This window comes from Salvelinus sp. IW2-2015, linkage group LG6.2 (assembly GCF_002910315.2).
Source record: "Salvelinus sp. IW2-2015 linkage group LG6.2, ASM291031v2, whole genome shotgun sequence".
Lineage (NCBI taxonomy): Eukaryota > Metazoa > Chordata > Actinopteri > Salmoniformes > Salmonidae > Salvelinus > Salvelinus sp. IW2-2015.
This window is the reverse complement of record NC_036846.1, coordinates 24,046,265-24,073,157: the sequence shown is the minus strand read 5'-3', so window position 1 is coordinate 24,073,157 and position 26,893 is coordinate 24,046,265. Positions and strand designations below refer to the sequence as shown.

Here is a 26,893-nt window from a genome sequence, read left to right as displayed (position 1 = left end):
GCCACACACCACAGGGCATCATCGTTTACAGGAAGAAGTTAGCACCACGCTCCATGTTGCATTGATGTGATTTATTGACATGAATTAGTCAGGCAGCAACAGTGGGTAACCAGGCGTCTGGTCTGGGTGGTAGGACGAGGAGGTAGTATGGCTCCCAGGGTTACCAGGCCCAGCCTGAATGCACTGAAGGACTGGCCTGGACCCTAGAACTCAGGCTTGGCAACACAGAATCACTGTTTTCAAGCCTCACCTTCATACAACATGCCACCTCCTCTATGACCTACAACCCTTACCCAGTACCACCATCAACTGATTTCTAGACCTTCTACTCTACATATGGTTTGTCTGTTTTTTACAAGAGGGGGGGGGTTGAAAAGGATGGGGGAAAAGTGTTATAGGACCATTTTGGTTTTCCTGATCCAGATTAAGCCTGAAATTATAATGTGAAGCATGGTCATTGGATGATTTCAATTTGAAAGGGCTTTTTAGTCCAGAAAGAAGTTTAATCTGAACCCTGGAAACTGTGATTTCATGTATCTAAAGGGGCGTTCTCTAATAAATCTATTTTAAAAAGTCTAATCCAGCCTATCGGGGATGGAATGAATTCCATTTCAATTTACTCAYCTGAAATGGAATTGACCCCAGCCCTGATGACAACACAGGCTGAGTCGCAAATGACACCCTATTCCTCATGTAATGAATTTCCAGTAATGCACTATATAGGGAATACTGTACATTTGGGACACATCCACAGTAAAACCTTAGTCAATGTTCTGCTGGGTGGACTGGGATAAGAGTTGATTGAAGTATTTGATGATGTCCATCCGAACCTCAGACACTGTGACCCGGGGGAACCACCTCATCACGGGCTTTCCGTCCGGTCCGACCAGGAACTTCTCAAAGTTCCACTTGATGTCGTTCATCTTCAGGGGCTCCCAGAACAGCCTGCTGGTGGGGTTCCCAAAGCTGTCCCCTACCGGCGGGCAGGAGTTCTAGAAGACAGGATTATAGGGTTAGAACAGTTCTAGAATAATGGGTTAAAACAGTTCTAGAAGACAGGGGTTAAAACGGTTCTAGAAGACAGGGTTAGAACAGTTCTAGAAGACAGAATTATATAGGGTTAGAACAGTTCTAGAATATGGGTTTAAAACAGTTCTAGAAGGCAGGGTTAGAACAGTTTCTAGAAGGCAGGGTTAGAACAGTTCTAGAAGGCAGGGTTAAAACAGTTTCTAGAAGACAGGGTTAGAACAGTTCTAGAAGACAAGGGTTTAGAAACAGTTCTAGAAGACAGGATTATAGGGTTAGAACAGTTCTAGAATAATGGGTTAAAACAGTTCTAGAAGACAGGGTTAAAAACAGTTTCTAGAAGACAGGGTTAGAACAGTTCTAGAAGACAGGGTTAAAACAGTTCTAGAAGACAGGGTTAAAACAGTTCTAGAAGACAGGGTTAAAACAGTTCTAGAAGAAGGGTTAGAACAGTTCTAGAAGACAGGGTTAGAACAGTTCTAGAAGACAGGGTTAACAGTTCTAGAAGACAGGGTTAAAACAGTTCTAGAAGACAGGGTTAGAAACAGTTCTAGAAGACAGGGTTAAAACAGTTCTAGAAGACAGGGTTAAAACAGTTCTAGAAGACAGGGTTAGAACAGTTCTAGAAGGCAGGGTTAGAAACAGTTCTAGAACACGGGGTTAAAACAGTTCTAAAAGGCAGGGGTTAAAACCGTTAGTTTTAGAAGGCAGGGTTAACAGTTAGTTTTAGAAGACAGGGTTAGAACAGTTCTAGAAGACAGGATTATAGGGTTAGAACAGTTCTAGAATAATGGGTTAAAACAGTTTAAGAAGACAGGGTTAAAACAGTTCTAGAAGACAGGGTTAAGAACAGTTCTAGAAGACAGGGTTGAACAGTTCTAGAAGACAGGGTTAAAACAGTTCTAGAAGACAGGGTTAAAACAGTTCTGAAGACAGGGTTTAGAACAGTTCTAGAAGACAGGGTTAGAACAGTTCTAGAAGACAGGGTTAGAAAGTTCTAGAAGACAGGGTTAAAACAGTTCTAGAAGACAGGGTTAAAACAGTTCTAGAAGACAGGGTTAAGAACAGGTTCTAGAAGGCAAGGGTTAGAACAGTTCTAGAACACGGGGTTTAAAACAGTTCTAGAAGGCAGGGTTAAAACCGTTAGTTTTTAGAAGGCAGGGTTAGAACAGTTAGTTTTAGAAGACAGGGTTAGAACAGTTCTAGAAGACAGGGTTAGAACAGTTCTAGAAGACAGGGTTAGAACAGTTCTAGAAGACAGGGTTAGAACAGTTCTAGAAGACAGGGTTAAAACAGTTCTAGAAGACAGGGTTAAAACAGTTCTAGAAGACAGGGTTAGAACAGTTCTAGAAGGCAGGGTTAGAACAGTTCTAGAACAGGGGTTAAAACAGTTCTAGAAGGCAGGGTTAAAACCGTTAGTTTTTAGAAGGCAGGGTTAGAACAGTTAGTTTTAGAAGACAGGGTTAGAACAAGTTCTAGAAGACAGGGTTAAAACAGTTCTAGAAGACAGGGTTAGAACAGTTCTAGAAGACAGGATTATAGGGTTAGAACAGTTCTAGAATAATGGGTTAAAACAGTTCTAGAAGGCAGGTTAGAACAGTTTAGAAGGCAGGGTTAAAACAGTTCTAGAAGACAGGGTTAGAACAGTTCATAGAAGACAGGGTTAAAACAGTTCCTTAGAAGACAGGGTTAAAACAGTTTAGAAGACAGGTTTAGAACAGTTCTAGAACACGGGGTTAAAAACAGTTTCTAGAAGGCAGGGTTAAAACCGTTAGTTTTAGAGGCAGGGTTAGAACAGTTAGTTTTAGAAGACAGGGTTAGAACAGTTCTAGAAGGCAGGGTTAAAAACAGTTCTAGAAGACAGGGTTAGAAAGTTCTAGAAGACAGGATTATAGGGTTAGAACAGTTCTAGAATAATGGGTTAAAACAGTTCTAGAAGGCAGGGTTAGAACAGTTCTAGAAGGCAGGGTTAAAACAGTTCTAGAAGACACGGTTTTAGAACAAGTTTTAGAAGACAGGGTAAACAGTTCTAGAAGACAGGGTTAGACCAGTTCTAGAAGACAGGATTATAGGGTTAGAACAGTTCTAGAATAATGGGTTAGAACAGTTTTAGAAGACAGGGTTAGAACAGTTCTAGAAGACAGGGTTAGAACAGTTCTAGAAGACAGGGTTAAAACAGTTCTAGAGACAGGGTTAGAAGCAGTTCTTAGAAGACAGGGTTAAAACAGTTCTAGAAGACAGGGTTAAAACAGTTCTAGAAGACAGGGTTAGAACAGTTCTAGAAGGCAGGGTTGAACAGTTCTAGAACACGGGGTTAAAACAGTTCTAGAAGGCAGGGTTAAAAAACATTAGTTTTAGAAGGCAGGGTTAGAACAGTTCGTTTTTTAGAGACAGGGTTAGAACAGTTCTAGAAGACAGGGTTAAAACAGTTCTAGAAGACAGGGTTAGAACAGTTCTAGAAGACAGGATTATAGGGTTAGAACAGTTCTAGAATAATGGGTTTAAAAACAGTTCTAGAAGACAGGGATAGAACAGTTTTAGAAGGCAGGGTTAAAACAGTTTTAGAAGGCAGGGATAGAACAGTTTTAGAAGGCAGGGTTAGAACAGTTTAAGAAGGCAGGGTTAGAACAGTTAGTTTTAGAAGGCAGGGTTAGAACAGTTTAAGAAGGCAGGGTTAGAACAGTTTTAGAAGGCAGGGTTAAAACAGTTTTAGAAGGCAGGGTTAAAACAGTTTTAGAAGGCAGGGTTAGAACAGTTAGTTTTTAGAAGGCAAGGTTAAAACAGTTAGTTTTAGAAGGCAGGGTTAGAACAGTTAGCTTTAGAAGGCAGGGTTAAAAAGTTGTTTTAGAAGGCAGGGTTAGAACAGTTTTAGAAGGCAGGGTTAAAACAGTTTTAGAAGGCAGGGTTAAGAACAGTCAGTTTTAAGAAGGCAGGGTAGAACAGTTTAGAAGCAGGGTTAAAACAGTTAGTTTTAGAAAAGGCAGGGTTAGAACAGTTAGTTTTAGAAGGCAGGGTTAGAACAGTTTAGTTTTAGAAGGCAGGGTTAGAACAGTTTGTTAGAAGGCAGGGTTAGAACAGTTAGTTTTTAGAAGGCAGGGTTAAAACGTTAGTTTTAGAAGGCAGGTTAGAACAGTTTTTTAGAAGGCAGGGTTAAACAGTTTTAGAAGGCGGTTAACAGTTTTAGGCAGGTTAAAACAGTTTTAGAAGGCGGTTAGAAACAGTTAGTTTTAGAAGCAGTTTAAACAGTTCAGTTATTAGAAGGCAGGGTTAGAACAGTTTTTAAGAAGGCGGGTTACGTTATAGAAGGCAGGGTTAGAACAGTTAGTTTTAGAAGGCAGGTTAGAACAGTTTAGAAGCAGGGTTAGAACAGTTAGTTTTAGAAAGGCAGGGTTAGAACAGTTTGAGAAGCAGGTTATGGGTTAGGACAGTTCTAGAAGATGGTTAGAACTAGGGTTAGGCAGGTTGTGTTGTCCTCTCGATAAGGATTTTATGGGAGCTACAGTAAGGATCCCATGTCATACCCGTTTTGGCCAGACAGCATCAGATACATGGCTACAAATACAGAGACAGAAGGGGTGCTGTTTTGCTCACTCCGATGCTTTCTCATGTGATTGCAGTTGAAGTCGGAGTTTACATACACCTTATCCAATACATTTTAAACTCAGTTTTTCACAATTCCTGACATTTAATCCAAGTAAAATTCCTGTCTTAGGTCAGTTAGGATCACCACTTTATTTAAGAATGTGAAATGTCAGAATAATAGCAGAGAGAATGATTTATTTCAGCTTTTATTTCTTTCATCACATTCCCAGTGGGTCAGAAGTTTACATACACTCAATTGTATTTGGTAGCATTGCCTTTAAATTGTTTAACTTGGGTCAAACGCTTCGGTAGCCTTCCACAAGCTTCCCACAATAAGTTGGTGAATTTTGGGCCCTTCCTCCGGGCAAAGCTGGTGTAACTGAGTCAGGTTTTTAGGCCTCCTTGCTCGCACACGCTTTTTCAGTTCTGCCCACAAATGTTCTATATGATTGAGGTCAGGGCTTTGTGATGGCCACTCCAATACCTTGACTGTGTTGTCCTTAAGCCATTTTGCCACAACTTTGGAAGTATGATTGGGGTCATTGTCCATTTGGAAGACCCATTTGCGACCAAGCTTTAACTTTCTGACTGATGTCATGAGATGTTGCTTCAATATATCCACATAATTTTCCTCCCTCATGATGCCATCTATTTTGTGAAGTGCACCAGTCCCTCCTGCAGAAAAGCACCCCCACAACATGATGCTGCCACCCCCGCGCTTCATGGTTGGGATGGTGTTCTTCGGCTTGCAAGCATCCCCCTTTTTCCTCCAAGCATAACGATGGTCATTATGGCCAAATAGTTCTATTTTTGTTTCATCAGACCAGAGGACATTTCTTCAAAAAGTACGATCTTTGTACCCATGTGCAGTTGCAAACCGTAGTCTGGCTTTTTTTATGGCAGTTTTGGAGCAGTGGCTTCTTCCTTGCTGAGTGGCCTGTCAGGTTATGTCGATATAGGACTCGTTTTACTGTGGATATAGATACTTTTGTACCTGTTTCCTCCAGCATCTTCACAAGGTCCTTTGCTGTTGTTCTGGGATTGATTAGCATTTTCCGCAACAAAGTACGTTCATCTCTAGTAGACAGAACGCGTCTCCTTCCTGAGCAGGATGACGGCTGCGTGTTCCCACGGTGTTTATACTTGCGTACTATTGTTTGTACAAATGAACGTGGTACCTTCAGGCATTTGGAAATTGCTCCCAAGGATGAACCAGACTTGTGTAGGTCTACAATTTTTTCTTCTGAGGTCTTGGCTGATTTCTTTTGATTTTCCCACAATGTCATGCAAAGAGGCACTGAGTTTGAAGGTAGGCCTTGAAATACATCCACAGGTACACCTCCAATTGACTCGAATGATGTTAATTAGCCTATCAGAAGCTTCTAAAGCCATGACATAATTTTCTGGAGTTTTCCAAGCTATTTAAATGCACAGTAAACTTAGTGTAACTTCTGACCCACTGGAATTGTGATACAGTGAAAAGTGAATAAGTGAAATATTCTCTTCTTTTTTTTATAAGTGAAATAATCTGTCTGTAAACAATTGTTTGAAAAATTACTTGTGTCATGTGCAAAGTAGATGTCCTAACCGACTTGCCAAAACTATAGTTTGTTAACAAGCAATTTGTGGAGTGGTTGAAAAACGAGTTTTAATGACTCCAACCTAAGTGTATGTAAACTTCCCAACTTCAACTGTAGATCCAGCCACTTGCTAATTGAAGGAAAATAATGAAGAAATATATTTTTTWAAATTTTTGGGGAAGCATGCCAACTTCCCTTGGCATCTGTGATACACCTACTGTAGTAGGCCTAGTGACAATCACCGAATGTCATTACACTGTTTTTAACAGATGTCTATTTCCATTCATCAAATGGCTCATGCGGGGGCGGCAGGGTAGCCTAGTGGTTAGAGCTTTGGGCCAATAACCGAAAGGTTGCAAGTTCAAATCCCCGAGCTGACAAGGTACAAATCTGTCGTTCTGCCCCTGAACAAGGCAGTTAACCCACTGTTCCTAGGCCGTCATTGAAAATAAGAATTTGTTCTTAACTGACTTGCCTAGTTAAATAAAGGTAAAAAAGAATCATATTTTAAATGCACAGTGCACTGTTTGGATGCTGTAATTATTTTGGAGTGGACAAACATGTACAGCCGCAGGTAGCCTACTTTTTGAAGTGATTTGTTTGACAATCAGATGAAAACATAACTGGTTGTGTTCATGTCACATTAAAATGTCATACATTTTTACTGTTAAATGACACGTCTTTACTAATAATCCTATTAAAAACAGGTGTGCACCCAATAGCCCCCCCCCCCTGAATGTCATGATATAATTCCCACTCTGTGTAACCCAGTTGCATATCTGTTACAGGGTGATTTTGCCAACTGTCACTTCCACAGTATCTGTCCAAGAATTCAGTCAGGATTATAGTGGGAAGTAAGTRGCCCAGAAAGGGTTATTGACCCGCTGTACACTAGGATGACAACAGCAATCACCTGAAGGATGGCAGAATTCTGGTAAATTTACCCAAATGTTCCAGTTTTCCACAAGTCCTGGTTCCTCATGATTCCAGGAATCTTCTAACCAGGATTTCTGTAAAACCTGGACATTTTGGGTGTGTGTCCAGATTTTTGCAACCCTAATCAGTGGCTTACTTTGAGGAAAGTGTAGACTCCTTGTTCTGTGTCTCCGTTCACATCCCCCGTCTGGAATAGCAGGAAGTTTGGAACGAATCCATTTCCTGGTCGGACATGCCTGGAACCCAAGGAGAGATAGATACGCTTATCACTGGTGTGCTTCCCAAATGGCAATCTATTCCCTATATAGTGTGTTATTTTTGACCGGGCCCCATGAGGCTCTGGTCAAAAGTAGTGCACTATTTAGGGAATAGGGTGCCATTTGGGACACTGCCATTGCCTAGACATGCTTTTGAGCCACTTAACGGACCTTTTTAATGGGAGCCTCACTCACTGAGCTATTGCCCTAGATAGACAGACTATGTGACACGAACACGAACCGCAACACTGTTAAGCCTCTTATACATACAAACTCTGCTTTCACCAGAGGTTAACAACCCAGGTTATAAAGCCAAATATACTGAAGGCAGACGCTGGTGAAACCAGGGTTTCTAGTCTGGTGTACATGGGGATTAAGCTGGCCAGGAGTAGAGTCTAGGGTGGGCCAGAGGGACATGATACCATAGGAATGTTGTATATGTTTCTCAGAGTGSGTTTATACCTCAGGGGTTTGTGTATGTTTCTCAGAGTGGGTTTATACCTCAGGGATTTGTATATCGTTCCTTAGATGTTATTTTCCATACTAAAATAAGCTCTATTGATTGACAGAAGTATTGCTGTCTTGTTCCCTGCTTTCAGGACAATTGGATTAGTTTCAAGTTTCAGGTTTATTTCCCCTATGTAATAAAACATTGGTAATGTATATCGTATACAATACACCACTATGTCTTTTTTACCCCCTAAGGTCGATGTCTGCGCCCCAGCACAAATCTAATTAGCATAATACACAATTCCCCCATCAAAATCTGTCCGTTTAATGACGTACGTTTTTTCATGTTGACGGATCTCTGAGACAAACAATACTTACTTTAGAGAGGCCAGAATCTCATGATTGTCTCCTGGCTCCTGTTTTCCAAACTGATTGGAGGGGAACCCGAGAATGGTGAACCCATAATCCTTCATCTCCTTGTGTAGTGCATTCAACTCTTGATTTAGAGAACACACACACACCACACATCACACACACACACACACACACACACACACACACACACACACACACACACACACACATCAGATTTCAAAACAACGTACATTAAGTAGGGCGTACACTATAGTTCTTCCTCGTCTCGTCACATATGGACTAGCCTGTATCTCTTTGTTGAAGAGTGCTTTACGGGCTTCATTCAATCAGATCCGCTTTAGCCGACAACTGCATTGCGGGTTGTTTTGTCATGTCGGAGTTGGAACTGCGTTAGAGCTGTCAAATCCAAAAGCGACTCCCGGGCATTATACCTAAAGCGGACTTTGCCATTGGCTGCACGGAGTTGCATTCACAGAAATCTCATGCAGCCTTTGTTTACAAGTCAACACCGGAATGTGAGATGTAATCTACACCTCCAGTAGGCTGATAGAAATTCTCATTATTTTGTTTCATGATTTTTCTACGTGAGCCTCATTATTTCTAGATAGCCTACACTTCCTCCTTCTGACTGCAAACTCAAGTGAGGTAGGTGTGGCTTCCTGACAARGATCACAAGAACAGCTGCTCACTGATTTGACAGCTCCAATGCAGTTCCACCTCCGTCACTGCCAAAACATTAGTTATGTGGGTGTCAGCTAACGCCGGTTAACGCTCGATCTGATTGAATCTAGGCCTGTCAGTCAGTCAAGTCTGTTAGTCTATGCATGGACCTGCTCATTGTAAGAGGGATTTACAGTGAATCAGGTTGTGGGGTTTTGAGGATAAACTAAGTGTGGGTAAGGTTGGGCTGTATCCAGATGTTCATACCGTCTCAACGTTTCTGTACCATACCAGGGTATACTGAATGTGTTTCTGAGGCCGTTTGGCTCTCGACCTTCGCCTCTCCTCTCCATAGGGGAGTTTCAGCGATGAGACAAGAGTGTAACTACCAATTTGATATCACAAAATTGGGGAGAAATAAGGGGTAAAAGTACAAAAAAGAATATATTAAAATATATATATATAATAATCATACCAACGGTATATCGATCAAGCTTAAGCATGGGGCTAGTCTACTGTTAGCTAACTCTCCTTTTAGCCTACTGTTAGCTAACTCAACTGTCAGCCTACTGTTAGCTAATTCAACTGTTAGCCTACTGTTATACTGTTAGTCTTAAGCCAGACAGTCTTACCCAGGTACTGGAAGGTGAGTCCTCAGTAAGAAGCTACGTTGACGAAGAGGACGGTCTTCCCCATGTACTCACTGAGGGAGACTGAACGACTCCCATTCAGGGTCTTAGCATTGTAGTTATAGATGGTGCCATCTTTTGATGGGTAACACACCTGAAGATCAACACACCACACACACACGTTTAAACATTTATGCATATTCTCTGCTGTACATTTATGCATGTGCTTTTTTTGTGGTGCTATCAGCTGTTAGTCTCAGAAAATAGGCCAAATGCATGTAGACCCGGTTTTCAATCTTCTACAAAAATCTAAACTAATCAATGACATCCAATAGTGATGTCTACCACTCTAGTCTTGTAGACCAAGAATGTAAGCACTATTATTCTCCTTGTTTGACATAATAAATCATGTGTATTTATCTGTCTAGGGCTGTCCCCGCTTAAAATACATCTTGGTCAACCGAGAGTCGTCTGTTCTTTCAACCAGTTGATTGGTCTAAATTTGTAAACGTYTATTTTTCCATATATAGACACACCCTATGTGTTTTTAATAAAATCAACTACATGCACTGAGCTTGTCTGATGCTTTAAGCCAGAGGTGTTAATCTAATTCCAAGGGGCTAGTGTCTGCTGGTTATGMTTTTTTTCCTTTCAATTAAGACCTAGATGACCAGGCGAGGGGAGTTCCTTACTAATACCTAGACAACCAGGTGATGGGCGTTCCTTACTAATCAGGCACCTTAATTCATCAATCAACTACAAGGGAAAAGTGAAAACCTGCAGACACTTGGCCCTCTATGGATTGAATTGGACACATCTGCTTTAAGCACACTGTTTGATGAAATAATTAAGACACACAAATGACTCAAAGAGGGAGCAAGAGATCAAGATAACCAGAACAKAAAATATATATTCCCAACCCTCCTCCTCCTCCCACCTGCCATGATGCTCCCGAAGGTGTGGGTAATAGGCTAAACCTGGAGTCGGCAACCCTTTTTCATGTGGAGTGTCAATTTACAATTCATCTTAACATTTCTACCGGTCTGTGGGGGAAGGAACTTGTAACGTTGTATCAACAATGAACTTGTAACGTTGTATCAACTATTCTGGGCCCTCAGAGTTTCCCTGCCAGAGTGAGCTCTGGACAGACACAGCTGTAGGCTATTTGCGCAAGGGATAAGAAGAAATCAGGTATTTTAAGATGAAAATACAATGAATAAATACACAAAACTCAGAAATTGAATGAAATAAACCAAAACAWTTTTTTTTACCAAAAACACAAAACATCCACATCAAATTTAATATTTTTCTTGATCAAATAACCACTTTTTGTGCRGTTTTTATTTACAATCCTTACAAACCACTTCATGTAAATGTACATTACTGTATTGTACATAGGCTGGTCATCTAGGTTTGTACCTGTAGACTTTCTATCACCATGGAGATAAAACAATGACCAATACAGTAATGGAGTACATTGAGACATCAAGTAGTTTGTGATGTGATGACGTGGCTCAGTTGGTAGAGCCCGATGTTTGCAATGCTAGAGRTGTGGGTTTGATTTCTATGGAGGCGTAGTTTGAAAATGTATCCACTSACTACTTTAAATCTCTCTGAATAAGAGCATCTACTAAAAATAAATAAATAGACCATTTCAGTTTTCACATAGAAATTTGTTGCATTTGCAAAAAAGCTAGAAAATTTACACTACTGTTCAAAAGTTTGGGGTCACTTAGAAATGTCCTTGTTTTTGAAAGAAAAGCTAATTTTTTGCCCATTAAAATAACATTAAATTGATCAGAAATACAGTGTAGACATTGTTAATGTTGTAAATGACTATTGTAGCTGGAAACGGCAGATTTTTTATGGAATATCTACATAGGCTACAGAGGCCCAATATCAGCAACCATCACTCCTGTGTTCCAATGGCACGTTGTGTTAGCTAATCCAAGTTTATCATTATAAAAGGCTAATTAATCATTAGAAAACCCTTTTGCAATTATGTTAGAACAGCTGAAAACTGTTGTTCTGATTAAAGCTCCAAGGATAGGTAAATATTTAGTTTTGTCCCCAGATTGATTATTTCTATTTGAACAACAAGCACTGGATTGTGAAATAAACAGAATAATATTTTACTCCACCGAAACGATAAAGCAAATATGACACATGTAAAAGATTAGCCTGTGTCGCAATTTAGTTATCCCGACCATATTTTCGAAGGAAATTATATTGTATCAATCGTAATATAACTAGGCTATATTATATATTCATCCATTTACAGCAGGAATTACCTGACTGAATGAGTCGCCTGCAGCCCAGTGCTGTAACAGCCCCAGTAGTATCAGAGGTAGGACCCACAGACTCTCCTGCATGCCCCGCATCGTGACAGTGAGAGGGACCTGTGTATGTCCGCTCCTTTTCCTTCCACGGGGATGTAGTCTATAATCTGTCCAGTATGATTTCTCCCTCGCCAAGCAACCACAACAAGATGACGCACACTTCCTTCTCAGCCAATACAAATCCAGAGCCCAGTCTCTAATGTTTTTCTTTCCTCACTGGGGTTCGTGTTGTTCTCACTTTTATAGTGCTGACGACTACTACAGAGTAGATAGACACCTAGACAGGTCAGTCACCACACACTGACAAATGGCAGAGTAGATATCAAGAGTCTGTCACCACACACTGACAAATGACTGCCTTTTGACACGAAATTGGGGAGAAAAGAGGGTGAATGTACACCTTTTTATTTAATTTTTTAATAAATAAATCTGATGTCTATCATCATCATCATTATCATGTTTGATGTGGCAAATATAACTGCAAAGTGCAGACATGCACTTACAATATGATGCAATTGATTAATTCTACTAAATAAACTACCATGTGTTGGGAGAAGTAGGCCTACCAGAATACAAAATGTCATTCATATTTAAAAAAGAAATGATATTTAACTGCCTCCTTCAGTTGTTACCATGGTGAGCTGAGCCTCCAGCTGGCTACCCAGCAAACCCAAATTGGTTCAGAGAAAGTTCCCAGAACATTCGTTAGGTTGCTGCAAATGTTCTCATAAAACAAAAACTGTCCAGTCGTGGTTACATTATAATTATAGAATGTTTGTATAAAACATTAGCCTGATGTTGCAGGAACATTCCCCCCKAAAAAATGTAATCTGTTCCCAGAATGTTTTATTAGGTTGAGGGAACAGTCTGGTGAGAACATTGTGGGGACAACACAGAAGATATGTTCCCGAAACACAAAAACGGCCCAGTTGAGCGGATGATTCTACATTGTTTCTTTTAGGATGCAAAAAAACATTCACCTGATGTTACAAGACCATTCCCAGAACACATTTAGTCAGTTCTTTAAAAGGTTCCCAGAATGTTTTGTTAGGTTGTGGGAACYTGTGGACATGACAACTAGATATGTTCCCAAAACACACAAAAAACTGTCTAGTTGTGCTGATTATTACAATGTTTCTATTAGGTTGAAAAAAAAATACATTCTAATGTTGCAACATTAAAAAAAATCCTAAAACATTTCTTTAGATTGTGGGAACATTGTGGGGATATGACAAGCGATAGGTTCCCAATAACACTAAAACAGTCAAGTGGTGCTGACGTCAGGGTGCACAAAACATTCCTTAGATGTTACAAGAATGTTGACAGAACAGCCTTTATGAGTTCTTCAAATGTTCCCAGAACATTTCGATAGGTTGTCGGAAACAGTGTGGGTACATTACAAGAGATATGTTCCCAAAATACAAAATATGCTTAGTTGTGATGACATTCATACAATGTTTAAGTTACTGTAGGTTGCACAGGACATTTCCTTAATGTTGTAAGAATGAAATGCCGTTTAAACGACGTTCATAGCATATTTGCTTTAGGTTTAACAAAATATATCATTGAGGTTCACGCAATATACATTTCATCTCGTCTTCGAGGTCCTCAGAGCATTTCAAGAACATTTAGAATATGTTATATTTAAGTTTGACCTAATATTACCACAACATTCTCAGTATGCAAATGTGTAGCTCCTTAAAGCAGATTGGAATACATCCCAGTTATGTTTCTCTCCAGATTTAACGGCAATTCACATTTCAGAACTGTATTATAGGTGATTCAAAGACATATATTGACAATCTGTACATGTGGGGTTTGAACCTGTATATAGTTTGGTTCCTAAACCAGGTCTTTAATATTCTGCACCACCAGGGAAGCCCTTATATCTTATTTTGGCAGTATGGTCGCCATGGCAGTATGGTCAATCAGCAAAAATCCACCCTTTCTTTTTAGCCTTCTTAGCCATAACCCGGGGAAATACTGGTAACTGTTATTCACCATCACTTCAGCCTCCCTCTTGATACGCTGCTTACTTCTGGGCCAATGTTTACAAGGTATCTAAGACTTACTTCTGGGCCCATGTTTACAAGGTATCTAAGACTTACTTCTGGGCCCATGTTTACAGGTACTAAAGACTTATTCTGGCGCCATGTTTTACAGGTATCTAAGACTACTTCTGGCCCATGTTTACAAGGTATCTAAGACTTACTTCTGGCCCATGTTTACAAGGTATCTAAGACTTACTTCTGGGCCAATGTTTACAAGGTATCTAAGACTTACTTCTGGGCCCATGTTTACAAAAGGTACTAAAGACTTACTTCTGGGCCCAGTTTTACAAGGTATCTAAGACTTACTTCTGGGCCATGTTTACAAGGTATCTAAGAACTTACTTCTGGGCCCATGTTTAACAAGGTATCTAAGACTTACTTCTGGGCCAATGTTTACAAGGTATTAAGACTTACTTCTGGGCCCATGTTTACAAGGTATCTAAGACTTACTTCTGGCCCATGTTTACAAGGTATCTAAGACTTACTTCTGGCCCATGTTTACAAGGTATTAAGACTTACTTCTGGCCCATGTTTACAAGGTATCTAAGACTTACTTCTGGGCCCATGTTTACAAGGTATCTAAGACTTACTTCTGGGCCCATGTTTCAAGGTATCTAAGACTTACTTCTGGCCAGTTTAACAAGGTATCTAAGACTTACTTCTGGGCCCATGTTTACAAGGTATCTAAGACTTACTTCTGGGCCCCATGTTACAAGGTATAAGACTTACTCTGGGCCATGTTTACAAGGTATCTAAGACTTACTTCTGGGCCCATGTTTACAAGGTATCTAAGAACTTACTTCTGGGCCCATGTTCTAAAGGTATCTAAGACTTACTTCTGGCCCATGTTTACAAGGTATCTAAGACTTACTTCTGGGCCCATGTTTACAAGGTATCTAAGACTTACTTCTGGGCCCATGTTTACAAGGTATCTAAGACTTACTTCTGGGCCATGTTTACAAGGTATCTAAGACTATGAGTGTTGATCTTGGATCATTTAGCTCTCGAAAACCCTTCTTCTTCGTATGTCAGGTTTTCAGCGGTGACATTCGCCACGATTGGCTCCATTGTCAACTGCAATTCCGACGCTGTGTTTTTAACGTTTATAAACGTCAATAGTCATTGAAACAAATGCTGATATCCACCTTATCTTTTCAAAATAATCTTTCAAATAAAAAATATATTTTTATTTAACCTTTATTAACTGTAGCAGGTTAGCAACAGATCCACAAGCTATGTGTGTCTCCAGTTGAACAACACTTCCTCCCCAGTTAGTTTACACACTTTTGCATTTTAAGGGTCATAAAGAGAGTGTAAAGGGATGAGGACCGCTGCAAAGCCAAGTGTACAGAGATAAGAGAGTGTAAAGGGATGAGGACCGCTGCATAGCCAAGTTTACAGAGATAAGAGAGTGTAAAGGGATGAGAGGGAAAGTCAAAACGTACGCACACTGACAGACAGAGGAGAGAYAGAGAAAGAGAGAGAGAGAAGCATTACCACTTCATAGTGCATCCAGCCAATACACTTGGGGAGTACGAATAGGCTGAGTGCGACAGAGACAGGCTACTCAAACACACCTTTTCATTTATTTAAAGCTGCATCTCGCTCCGTCCTGTGACAATGTTCCACCCCTGTGAGAGAACTGCCTTCCCCTTGTTGAGTGAAAACTGAGGAAGGGATGTGGTATGATCATGGTGTACGATGGTTCGTATTTGTGTACTTAAAAAAAATATATATACATAAGTTTTAGAACAAGGGTTTTTCTTTATTTTTACAATTTTCTACATTGTACAGTCGTGGCCAAAAGTTTTGAGAATGACACAAATTAATTAGAATTATTAATTTTCACAAAYTTTGCTGCTTCAGTGTCTAGATATTTTTATCAGATATTACCATGGAATACTGAAGTATAATTACAAGCATTTCATAAGTGTCAAAGGCTTTTATTGACAATTACATGAAGTTGATACAAAGAGTCAACATTTGCAGTGTTGACCCTTCTTTTTCAAGACCTCTGCAATCAACCCTGGCATGCTGTCAATTAACTTCTGGGCCACATCCTGACTGATGGCAGCCCATTCTTGCATAATCAATGCTTAGAGTTCGTCAGAATTTGTGGGTTTTTGTTAGTCCACCCGCCTCTTGAGGATTGACCACAAGTTCTCAATGGGATTAAGGTCTGGGGAGTTTCCTGGCCATGGACCCAAAATATCGGTTTTATTCCCCGAGCCACTTAGTTATCACTTTTGCCGTATGGCAAGGTGCTCCATCATGCTGGAAAAGGCATTGTTCGTCACCAAACTGTTCCTGGATGGTTGGGAGAAGTTGCTCTCGGAGGATGTATTGGTACCATTCTTTATTTGTGGCTGTGTTCTTAGGCAAAATTGTGAGTGAGCCCACTCCCTTGGCTGAGAAGCAACCCCACACATGAATGGTCTCAGGATGCTTTACWGTTGGCATGACACAGGACTGATTGTAGCGCTCACCTTGTCTTCTCCGGACAAGCTTTTTTTCGGATGCCCCAAACAATCGGAAAGGGGATTCATCAGAGAAAATTACTTTACCCCAGTCCTCGGCAGTCCAATCCCTGCACCTTTTTCAGAATGTGTGTTTCTTTCCTTCTTAATGCGTTTGAGCCAATCAGTTGTGTTGTGACAAGGTAGGGGGAGTATACTCCCACTTTCTCTTCTCTCTCCCTCCCCCTTCTTTCACCCCTTCCACCCTCTCCCCCTTCTCTCCCACTCTCTCTCTCACCCTCTCTCCCACTCTCTCCCCCTTTTCTCTCTCCCACTCTCTCCCCCTTCTCTCACCCTCTCTCCCACTCTCTCCCCCTTCTCTCATCCTCTCTGCCCCCCTCCCACCCTCTCTCCCTCTGCTCTCACCCTCTCCATCCCTCTCCCTCTTCTCTCTCCTTCCTTATTCCCTCCCTTCACCTTTCATCTATCTCCCTTTCCCTCCTCTCTCCCCGTCCTCCTTCTCCCTCTCTCTCTCTCTTCTTCCCTCACTTCTCTCTCTCCCTGATTATTTCCCTGCCTCCCCCACCTCTCCTCTCTCTCTATCCCACCTGTGTGTTGTGTGTGTGTGTGTGTGGTGTGTGTGTGTGTGTGTGTGTGTGTGTGTGTGTGTGTGTGTGTGTGTGTCTACACATGGATATGGGTGTAGTGTCATTACGCACCCCCTGGGGTCGTCGTTGATCGAAAGAGCGATCACAGAAAGAATAGAACACAGCTGACCCCTACAGGTTTGGTACTAGAGTTGCTTTAAATATAAACCCCGCCCCCACTGTACTACGTCATGTCTGACTACTAGGAAGTAAATCGAGATTACATTTTGTAAACCTCCTTGTCCGGAGCGATATCTTCGAATACGGTAACAAAGGTTAGTGTTTACTTATTTTATKACTGATCAAACTAACATTGCCACAATGTCTGTATTACATTGAGCTAGAGAGTAAAAGGAAGAAGTAACGTTAGCTGGCCCGCATAACGTGAGTTTTCACAAAGCCAGTTGATCTAATTAGCTGCTGACTGTAGCTGGCTAACTAACGTTATCGCGCTGTTATTTTAGCTACGCAGATAATTACACCGTCAGCACTGAAGATTAGGTTAGTTTAGTTAGTCTTCAGGTTATATTTTCCGAGTCAGCTGCTAGTTTGAAGTTGTTTTGACATGCAGAGGGTTAAATTGAAGGGGATAAAGTCGCCTAGTTGGAGTGGGAAATCCCCAATGTAGAAAGTAAACAACACCGATTTGGACAGTCTGATTAATCAGGCTGTAATACACAATGAGTTGATATAAACAGCCCCAAACTAATAACTGCAAAATCGTTTAAATGTTTTACTACAAGCCAGAATGTTGAATAAAAATACATTTGAACTTAATCTACCGGTTGACGGTGGTGATGGTCGAAATTTGAGACAAACCCTGCATTGTTAACCTGACTTCTTAGAGCGCTGAGTGTTTTTATTTATTTAACCTTCAGTTAACTAGGCAAGTCAGTTAATAACAAATTCTTATTCACAATAACGGCCTACCAAAATGCCTCCTGCGGGGACTGGGCCTGGGGTTAAAATAGATACAAAACACACATCACAACAAGAGYCACCTTGGTTTGTTTACGTTGCTACGGTTGTCTAGATGACGTAAACCTACAGCTCTGTCTAGTGGTCACGTCAGGGACAGCAGTTGTTGACGACTGTAGCAAACCCTAATTATTTTCCCTAACTGTAACCTCATTCTCCTAACCTGCTACGTTAATTCACTTAACCTCCACGTTAATTAACCTAACCTGCTACGTAAACAAACCATCTGTGCTGACAAATTATCTGTAAGGTCCCTCAGTCTAGCAGCAAATTTCAAACACAGATTGAACCACAAAGTATTACCACACCGGTACTGAACCATGTAAAGGCRTGCTGACTTCATCCGACTGAGCAATAATAAGAACAACCTAGTTTAGTATGCCATTGCGTGCATGTACTTCCGTCATATGCACATGCCTTCAGTCATGAACAAACATGTGTGCATACTATCTGCAGTCAGCAGGTACAGTGGCTTCAGAAAGTCTTCATACCCTTTGACTTATTCCACATTTTGTTGTGTTACAGCCTGAATTCAAAATCGATTAAATCATTTTTTTTTCTCTATCGCCCATCTACACATAATGAAAATGTTAAAACATATTGAAAATGAAATACAGAAATATCTAATTTACATAAGTATTCACACCCCTGGGTCAATACATGTTAGAATCAACTTTGGCAGCGATTACAGATGTGAGTCTTTCTGGGTAAATCTGTAAGAGCATTGCACATCTGGATTGTACAATATTTCCACATTTATTATTTTCCAAATTCTTCAAGCTCGGTCAAATTGGTTGTTGATCATTGCTGGACAACCATTTAAGTCTTGCCATAGATTTTCAAGCCGATTTAAGTCAAAACTGTAACTCAACTACTCAGGAACATTCATTGACTGCTTGGTAAGAAACTCCAGTGTAGATTTGTCCATGTGTTTTTAGGTTATTGTCCTGCTGAAAGGTGAATTCATCTCCCAGTGTCTGGTGAAAAGCAGACTAAACCAGGTTTTCCTCTAGGATTTTGCCTGTGCTTAGCTCCATTCTGTTTATTTTTTATCCTGAAAAAGCTCTGCAGTAACATGATAACATAACATGATACCCATAACATGATGCAGCCAGCACAATTCTTGAAAAGCGTGGTACTCAGTAATATGTTGTATTGGATTTGCCCCAAACACAACACTAGGTATTCAGGACAAAAAGTTAATTGCTTTGCCACATATTTTGCAGTATTACTTTAGTGCCTTGTTGCAAACAGGAAGCATGTTTTGGAATATGTTTTATTCTATACAGGCTTCCTTCTTTTCACTCTGTCAATTAGGTTAGTATTGTGGCGTAACCTCAATGTTGTTGATCCATCCTCAGTTTTCTCCTATGACAGCCATTAAACTCTGTAATAGAGCGGTTTCCTTCCTCTCCGGCAACTGAGTTAGGAAGGATTCCTGTATCTTTGTAGTACCTGGGTGTATTGATACCCCATCCAAAGTGTAATAATTTCACCATGCTCAAAGAAATTGTATWTWTTTTTTTACCCATCTACCAATGGGTGCCCTTCTTTGTGAGGCATTGGAAAACCTCCCTAGTCTTTGTGGTTCAATCTGTGTTTGAAATTCCTGCTCGACAGAGGGACCTTACAGATCATTTTGTGTGTTTGGGTACAGCGATGAGGTAGTCATTCAAAAATCATGTTAAACACATTATTGCACAGAGTGAGTCCATGTAACTTATTATGCGACTTGCTAAGCACATTTATACTCCTGAATTTATTTAGGCTTACCACAACAAATGGGTTGAATACGTATTACCTCAAGACATTTCAGCTTTAAATTTATTTTATTAAATTTGTAAACATTAAGAAAAATATAATTCCACTTTGACATTGTGGGGTATTGTGCATAGACCAGTGACAAAAAAATCTAAATGTAATAGAAAATGTGGGAAAGGTCAAAGGGTATGAATACTTTGTGAAGGCGGTGTATATGAACTGTTTAGCTCATGTGATAGAAACGTCTACTTCAGTTCCAGCGCTCTAAACGGTCGGCTGAACGCTACTTTCCTGTGGATATTTTGTCTCACATTTCGAGCAGCTGAAAGACAAATCGCACAGAAAACAGGTAGAGAAAGTTAAAAAGAAACGTTATTCAACATTTGGGCTTGTCATGTGCACGATGTTGCAGTTATTCGTTTCAGGCTGTATATAAGTTACCAATTAACGTTAATTGTGTATTACAGCCTGATTTAATCAGACTAACTTGGACTGTTACTCAGCTAGCTAGCTATGTCTCAAACTCCCCTACCACAGGCTTGTGGCTAGCTACGTATTGTTCTAGTTAGGATAGTTGTTGATGTTAAGGCACTTACAGATGGGCAGCGAGGGTCTCATAGACTTCAATGGGAGTAGGGCAGCAGGCGGAAAAACGCAAGATGCACGGTTTGTGCTGCTCGCTCCAGTGAGCGGTGCTCAAATATGAAATTAGCTGATGTCTTGAGCGGCGTTGGTTAAAAACAACGAGCATCGTTTATCTTGTAAACCAATCAAACCATGTTTTTAATGACAACATTCGAGCTGACAACAACCGGGACCGTTTGTCACTACACACAGTAGGCGGATTTCTTCGCGGTTCAATTGCCGTTTACCGCGGCCCGTCTGTAAGCACCTTAAGATAAGAGTCAGCTGTACAACCTTTTCTTGTGACAACTTGTTCTGTACACAGAGTTCCATGTATTGCATAACGACCTACTTTATATATAAAGCTAGCCAAGAAGTCAGTGTAGTCTGCTGTAGGGTTTCTGTCTTTTCACAACACGTTTTTCTGTTGTTGTCTCTCTTTACAGTTGTCTCTACTACCTCTACCACAGTGACAAAGTGCTGAGGCAGAGGACCATGTTATTCAAACCACTCTGAAGATAGCGTTTTAATCGCACTTTTTAAAAATGGACACACTGAAATCCTCCAGTATTTATTTTGAACGCTAATAAATGTGATCATATTGATCATTTTATATACAAGGGAAAGAACTATCTTATTGCCAGACAGTGAGTGACACCGAATATTCCCATTCACCTCAATGGATGTTCCAGTCACACCAATTCTACCCTCTAACTCTACCCTGCCTACACCTTTCCCTCTGCACCCGGCAGTGGCCCCATCAGTCCAGCTTGGATTTACCATCCTCTACACTACTCTCTACGGAAGTCTCTTCTTGGTAGTCTACGTTCAGCTCTGGCTCCTCTTTCTCTACCGACACAAGCGTTGGAGCTACCAGAGTGTGTTTCTGTTCCTCTGTCTTCTCTGGGCCGCTCTTCGCACCACTCTGTTCTCTTTCTACTTCCATAATGCCCTGGAAGCCAATCACCTGGCCACCGTGTTTTACTGGCTCCTCTACTGCTTTCCTGTTTGTCTGCAGTTCTTCACCCTCAGTCTCATCAACCTCTACTTCACTCAGGTAAGACACACATGTATTATATCTTAGATCACGTGACATGCTTGCAGGACAAGTTTTTCTGAGTTATGATTTTTTATGAAAAGCATTAGTCTGACACTCGTGACAGATTGTTAAATGGAGAAGCTGGCCAGCGCGTGTAAGATTTGGTTTTCAGGATGTGAGACTATGAAAGTATTTGTTAAAGACTAGTATGTGTTTTACTTGACCTATCGTCTGGTTTCTATTCTCCTTTGTGTGTACAGGTATTACTCAAAGTGAGAGAGAAGTACAACCCAGACACTGAGCCCGGCCATGGACTGTGAGTTCCACTTCCCTCAAATGACTTGCTGCTGTTTGTGTCCTTTATTTTAGTGGTTTTGAAATAGCTTTATTTAAATCATTTACATTGACGAAGTCTTTCTCTTCTCAGATGTTGGGCGCGGTGCTTCTACGCCACCCTGAGTGGTGTGTTCCTGTGTGTCAACGGGGTGTGCGCTGCTCTCGGCTGGAACGGGCGCAGTGGAGGAGCAGGGGCTAAAACATGGAATCTGGTTCTGATACGAGTGCTGGTCAACGACCTCCTTTTCATCTTTGAGGCTGTCTGTCTAGCTGCATTACTGCTTCTGTTAACCCGACGCTCCCCATCCACCAGCCCTTACCTGCACAGCAAGGTGAGTCCAGACTGTAGATATCCACCAGCCCTTACCTGCACAGTAAGGTGAGTCCAGACTGTAAGATTATATAGTTTGTCACAGTAGGGGAGTCCTGACTGTAGATATCACCAGCCTTACCTGCACAGTAAGGTGAGTCCAGACTGTAGATATCCACCAGCCCTTACCTGCACAGTAAGGTGAGTCCAGACTGTAGATATCCACCACCCCTTACCTGCACAGTAGGTGAGTCCAGACTGTAGATATCCACCAGCCCTTACCTGCACAGTAAGGTGAGTCAGACTGTAGATATCCACCAGCCCTTACCTGCACAGTAAGGTGAGTCCAGACTCTAGATATCCACCAGCCCTTCCTGCACAGTAAGGTGAGTCCAGACTGTAGATATCCACCAGCCCTTACCTGCACAGTAAGGTGAGTCCAGACTGTAGATATCCACCAGCCCTTACCTGCACAGTAAGGTGAGTCCAGACTGTAGATATCCACCAGCCCTTACCTGCACAGTAAGGTGAGTCCAGACTGTAGATATCCACCAGCCCTTACCTGCACAGTAGGTGAGTCCAGACTCTAGATATCCACCAGCCCTTACCTGCACAGTAAGGTGAGTCCAGACTCTAGATATCCACCAGCCCTTACCTGCACAGTAAGGTGAGTCCTGACTGTAGATATCCACCAGCCCTTACCTGCACAGTAAGGTGAGTCCAGACTCTAGATATCCACAGCCCTTACCTGCACAGTAAGGTGAGTCCAGACTCTAGATATCCACCAGCCCTTACCTGCACAGTAAGGTGAGTCCAGACTGTAGATATCCACCAGCCCTTACCTGCACAGTAAGGTGAGTCCAGACTGTAGATATCCACCAGCCCTTACCTGCACAGTAAGGTGAGTCCGACTGTAGATATCCACCAGCCCTTACCTGCAACAGTAAGGTGAGTCAGACTGTAGATATCCACCAGCCCTTACCTGCACAGTAAGGTGAGACCTGACTGTAGTTAATCAGCTATTCCTTAAAAGCGAATTCAACATGACAATCTTGTATTCTCTAGTCAGGAATGTGATTCTTCCCTAAAATAATGAATGCTTTAATGACATTCATTCTCCACTAGCTGTAAGTGACCTAGCTATTCCTAACCTTTATCCCCAAGCTAACTGGGAGGAAGTGTCTGGTGAATGAGATGAACCTGTCCCCTAGATAAAATCCAGTGTTCCGGCCGCACTCATTTAATTGTGGCGTTGTGCCACGGGAAAATCTCTGCAAACAAAATGAGTAATGAATTGAAAAATGGTGCAACCTCATAGTAGAATATCTAGTTACAGTGATGGAGAAAGTTCTTATTGCTAAAAACATATCTGATAATATAGACCATGCATGGTCTAATATGTTAAAATAATTGAACCAAAATGTTACTGGGTTTATTTCTGGAGGTGGAAATGTTATATTTTAGATGGTTGTCAGCATCATTTTAATTTGAATTCATTTTGGAGTTMAATTGAATGAGTAGTTCCATCAGTACTACGTGCAGATTGGTATGTATCTTCTTCCCCCCCAGGGAACAACAGTGTGCCAGACTGCGGTACTAGGAGCAGGTGTAATATTGCTCTTTGCTAGTAGAGCGTGCTACAACCTGGCTGTCCTCATACTGTCCCAGAACCACAGAGTGGAGTCCTTTGACTTCGACTGGTACAATATCTCTGACCAGGTAAACAGATTCATGTTTCACTGAACAAACATATCAACGCAACATGCAACAGGTTCAAAGATCTTACTGAGTTAACAGTTCATATATAAGGAAATCAGTCAATTGATATGAGTTCATTAGGCCCTAATCTATGGATTTCCTATAACTGGGCAGGGGTGCAGCCATGGGTGGGCCTGGGAGGGCATYGGCCCACCCACTGGGGAGCCTGGCAACAGCTCTGGTGGACATTCCTGCAGTCAGCATGCCAATTGCACACTCCTTCAAAACCTGAGACATCTGTGGCATTGTGTTGTGACACATCTGCACATTTTAGAGTGGCCTTTTATTTTCCACACACCTGTGTAATGAACGAGCTGTTTAATCAGCTTATTGAAATGCCACACCTGTCAGGCAAAGGAGAAAMGCTCACTAACAGGGACGTAAAACAGATTTGTGCACAAAATTTGAGAGAAATAATATTTTTGTGTGTATGGAAAATGATTTCAGCTCATGAAACATGGGACCAACACATTACATGTTGCGTTGTATAGTTAACATACAAAATGGTTGAATTGATTCAGCGACATTGGCAAGATGTCACTGGGAAATCTGTCTGTTTTTTAAAGGGATCTATTTGAGAAAGTCACAGAATCTCTAATGTTGATACATTATCAGTAGCGATGTCGTTGCGTCGTCGATGCGATGTCGATGCGTCGTCGTCCGTAGCGATGTCGTCGTCCGTAGCGATGTCGATGCGTCGTCGTCCGTAGCGACGTCCGTAGCGACGTCGACGCGTCCGTAGCGATGTCGATGCGTCGTCGTCCGTAGCGATGTCGATGCGTCCGTAGCGACGTCGTTGCGTCCGTCGTCGTCCGTAGCGACGTCGTTGCGTCCGTAGCGTCGTCCGTAGCGACGTCGTTGCGTCCGTCGTCGTCCGTAGCGACGTCGTTGCGTCCGTCGTCGTCCGTAGCGACGTCTGTGTCGTCTGCAGTTATTGGGGATGCAAGCTTATTTTTAGATCAGTGACTCTGTGGAGTCCGTCTGCAATGTAGTCTCCACCTCAAAACATGCACAATAACACACTGCTCATCTTTCCTCAGGCTGACCTGCGTAGTGAACTGGGAGACAGGGGTTACTTGGCGTTCGGTGCAATTCTCTTCATATGGGAGCTGCTTCCCACCAGCCTCCTCATCCTCATCTTCAGAGTCCGCCAACCGCCTCAAGAAGATGTTAGTTTCTGTTCTCTTTCTTTCCTGACCAGCCCTCTAAGGTCGCTCCCTATGTTTCACTTCACCTATGTTTGGTTTCCATTTCTGGATTTGTATGTGTAGTCCCATTCTGACGTGTTTCTTCTGTCGCAGGGCAGTAATCTGCCTGTCAGCAACAGAGTACCGCGGCCGTACTTCTTTGATGACCCAGCAGGGGAAGACGCTGACTCAGGTGTTCCTTGGGTCAACAGCTCACATCCACACCAAAGGTAATCAACTGTCTGTTGAACATTACCAGGGTTGGGGCAAAACCATGTGGAAATTGGAATTTCAGTCTACTTTTCTGAATTCAAATGGTATTTATTGGCCCTAACCCTGGACATGACCTAAATGTGTAATAATCAATTCACCTGTATGGTTATTTACAACAACAAATGATTACTGTTCACACTGTTGTCTCTTTTTTCACCAGCTGGTATGGATCCATCAAGGAGACGACACCTCTCGTCTTCGCCAGTAACCCTCTGGACCAGAACCAACACCACTCCTTTTACTCTACGCCACAGAACTAACTGATCCTCTGTCCCAAATGGCACCCTATTCCCTTTATAGTGCACTACTTTTAACCAGGAACCATAGGGCTCTAGTCAAATGTAGTGCACTATATAGGTTAGAGGATGCCATTTTGGATGCACCCTGATCCTGTCTGTCTGCAGTGAAATGCTGAAGCYCTCTCTCAGGTTGCTAAAAGGCGCTGCGTGGTCGATCCGACATCTAATTTGGTCGTGCAGCATTTACAGTGATTCGGCGTCTGCGGAAGTCAGGGCATTCGTACTTCTTGCGCTTCGCCGAGTTGTTGTCAAGGAAGTGAGTTTGTYTTTATACAGGACCTCCCGCCCCCACCTACCGTCAACCAATCATGTCAATGCGGAGCTATGTGGAACCCTCCGCATTGTTACAACATCTGGGAGGCGCACGGCGATGTGGTACAGAGCTCCGTTTGGCCCCTGGAGGCTCTGCAATTGTGTCACACCCTCCATACGGAGCCTCAAACCACATTTTCAAATCAAGCATAAATTGGCTTTGACCACTTCCAACTGCAGACAGCAATACCTCATTCCAATTGATTGTGTTTTTGCACACACAAAAAACTCGTCACTAAATAGAGTAACTATGCACCTTTTTTTAATTGATCAACTGATGACAGACATCTCCAACGGAGCCTCGATTTATTCCTATGATTGGTCACAATGTGTTTGTCCTCTGACCTGTGTATTCATTAGCTTGATTGCAGTCTCTGTGCTATTTCATGTCAACTCCTTGTCAGTCAATGTCATGTCAACGGAGGTGGCAAGAGGACAAACACTGACACTCAGGCTATATTCATTCCATTATAGAAAGTTTATTTTCAACTTTTCTGACAGGACTAAATGTCATTATTTTGTAAAGGTATTGTTTCCTACTTGCCGTCTAGCTTACAGGCACTGACCACTTCCATAAGTAATGCAGACAACAGATTAGTTTGTCATTTTTATGTGATTGTACATTGAAGTAAACTAACTTATTTAATCAGATATCGCCTGTCGTTTTAGCAGTTATGGACCAAATACCTCTTCCTTCTCACCAGCATCCATTTTATAAGGGAATTTTCTAGGGGCTTCATAGCTAAACAGAATATACTCAGATTGTGTACATGTGTGATTACACTGAACAAAAAAGCACAACATGTAAAGATTTGTTCTTGTGTTTTTATGAGCTGAAATAAAAGATCCCAGAAATGTTCCATACGAATGAAAAGCTTATTTCTAATTTTGTGCACATTTTGTTTAGTGAGCATTTTTCTTTTGCCAAGATATTCCAGCATATCAAGAAGCTGGTTAAACAGTATGATCATTACGCAGGTGCACCTTGTGCTGGTGAACAATCAAGGGCCACTCTAAAATGTGCCATT

The 26,893-nt window shown here is 41.7% G+C and overlaps 1 protein-coding gene, 1 long non-coding RNA gene and 1 pseudogene across 4 annotated transcripts; 2 read left to right on the top strand and 1 right to left on the bottom strand.

The window, feature by feature from the left end:
• Positions 1-56: 56 nt before the first annotated feature.
• LOC111966020 (glutathione peroxidase 3-like) lies at positions 57-11,952 on the bottom strand (annotated as a pseudogene).
• Positions 11,953-17,170: 5,218 nt separating this feature from the next.
• On the top strand, positions 17,171-26,725 carry gpr137 (G protein-coupled receptor 137). Of its 3 annotated transcripts, none has more exons than XM_023990469.3 (8): positions 17,171-17,254; positions 20,798-21,408; positions 21,651-21,706; positions 21,818-22,058; positions 23,606-23,755; positions 24,835-24,963; positions 25,096-25,211; positions 25,415-26,725. In XM_023990469.3, the coding sequence occupies exons 2-8, from the start codon at positions 21,031-21,033 to the stop codon at positions 25,512-25,514; spliced, it is 1,170 nt and encodes a 389-aa protein (XP_023846237.1). In that variant the 5' UTR covers positions 17,171-17,254; positions 20,798-21,030; the 3' UTR covers positions 25,515-26,725. The 3 variants fall into 3 exon arrangements, with proteins under 3 accessions (XP_023846237.1, XP_023846235.1, XP_023846236.1); XM_023990467.3 differs by having other exon boundaries at positions 17,171-17,263; XM_023990468.3 differs by lacking the exon at positions 17,171-17,254 and adding an exon at positions 17,964-20,076.
• LOC139027987 (uncharacterized) lies at positions 22,057-23,599 on the top strand. Its single transcript, XR_011480120.1, has 4 exons — positions 22,057-22,105; positions 22,191-22,330; positions 22,423-22,937; positions 23,031-23,599. It is a non-coding gene; the product is annotated as an uncharacterized lncRNA (long non-coding RNA).
• Positions 26,726-26,893: the final 168 nt, after the last annotated feature.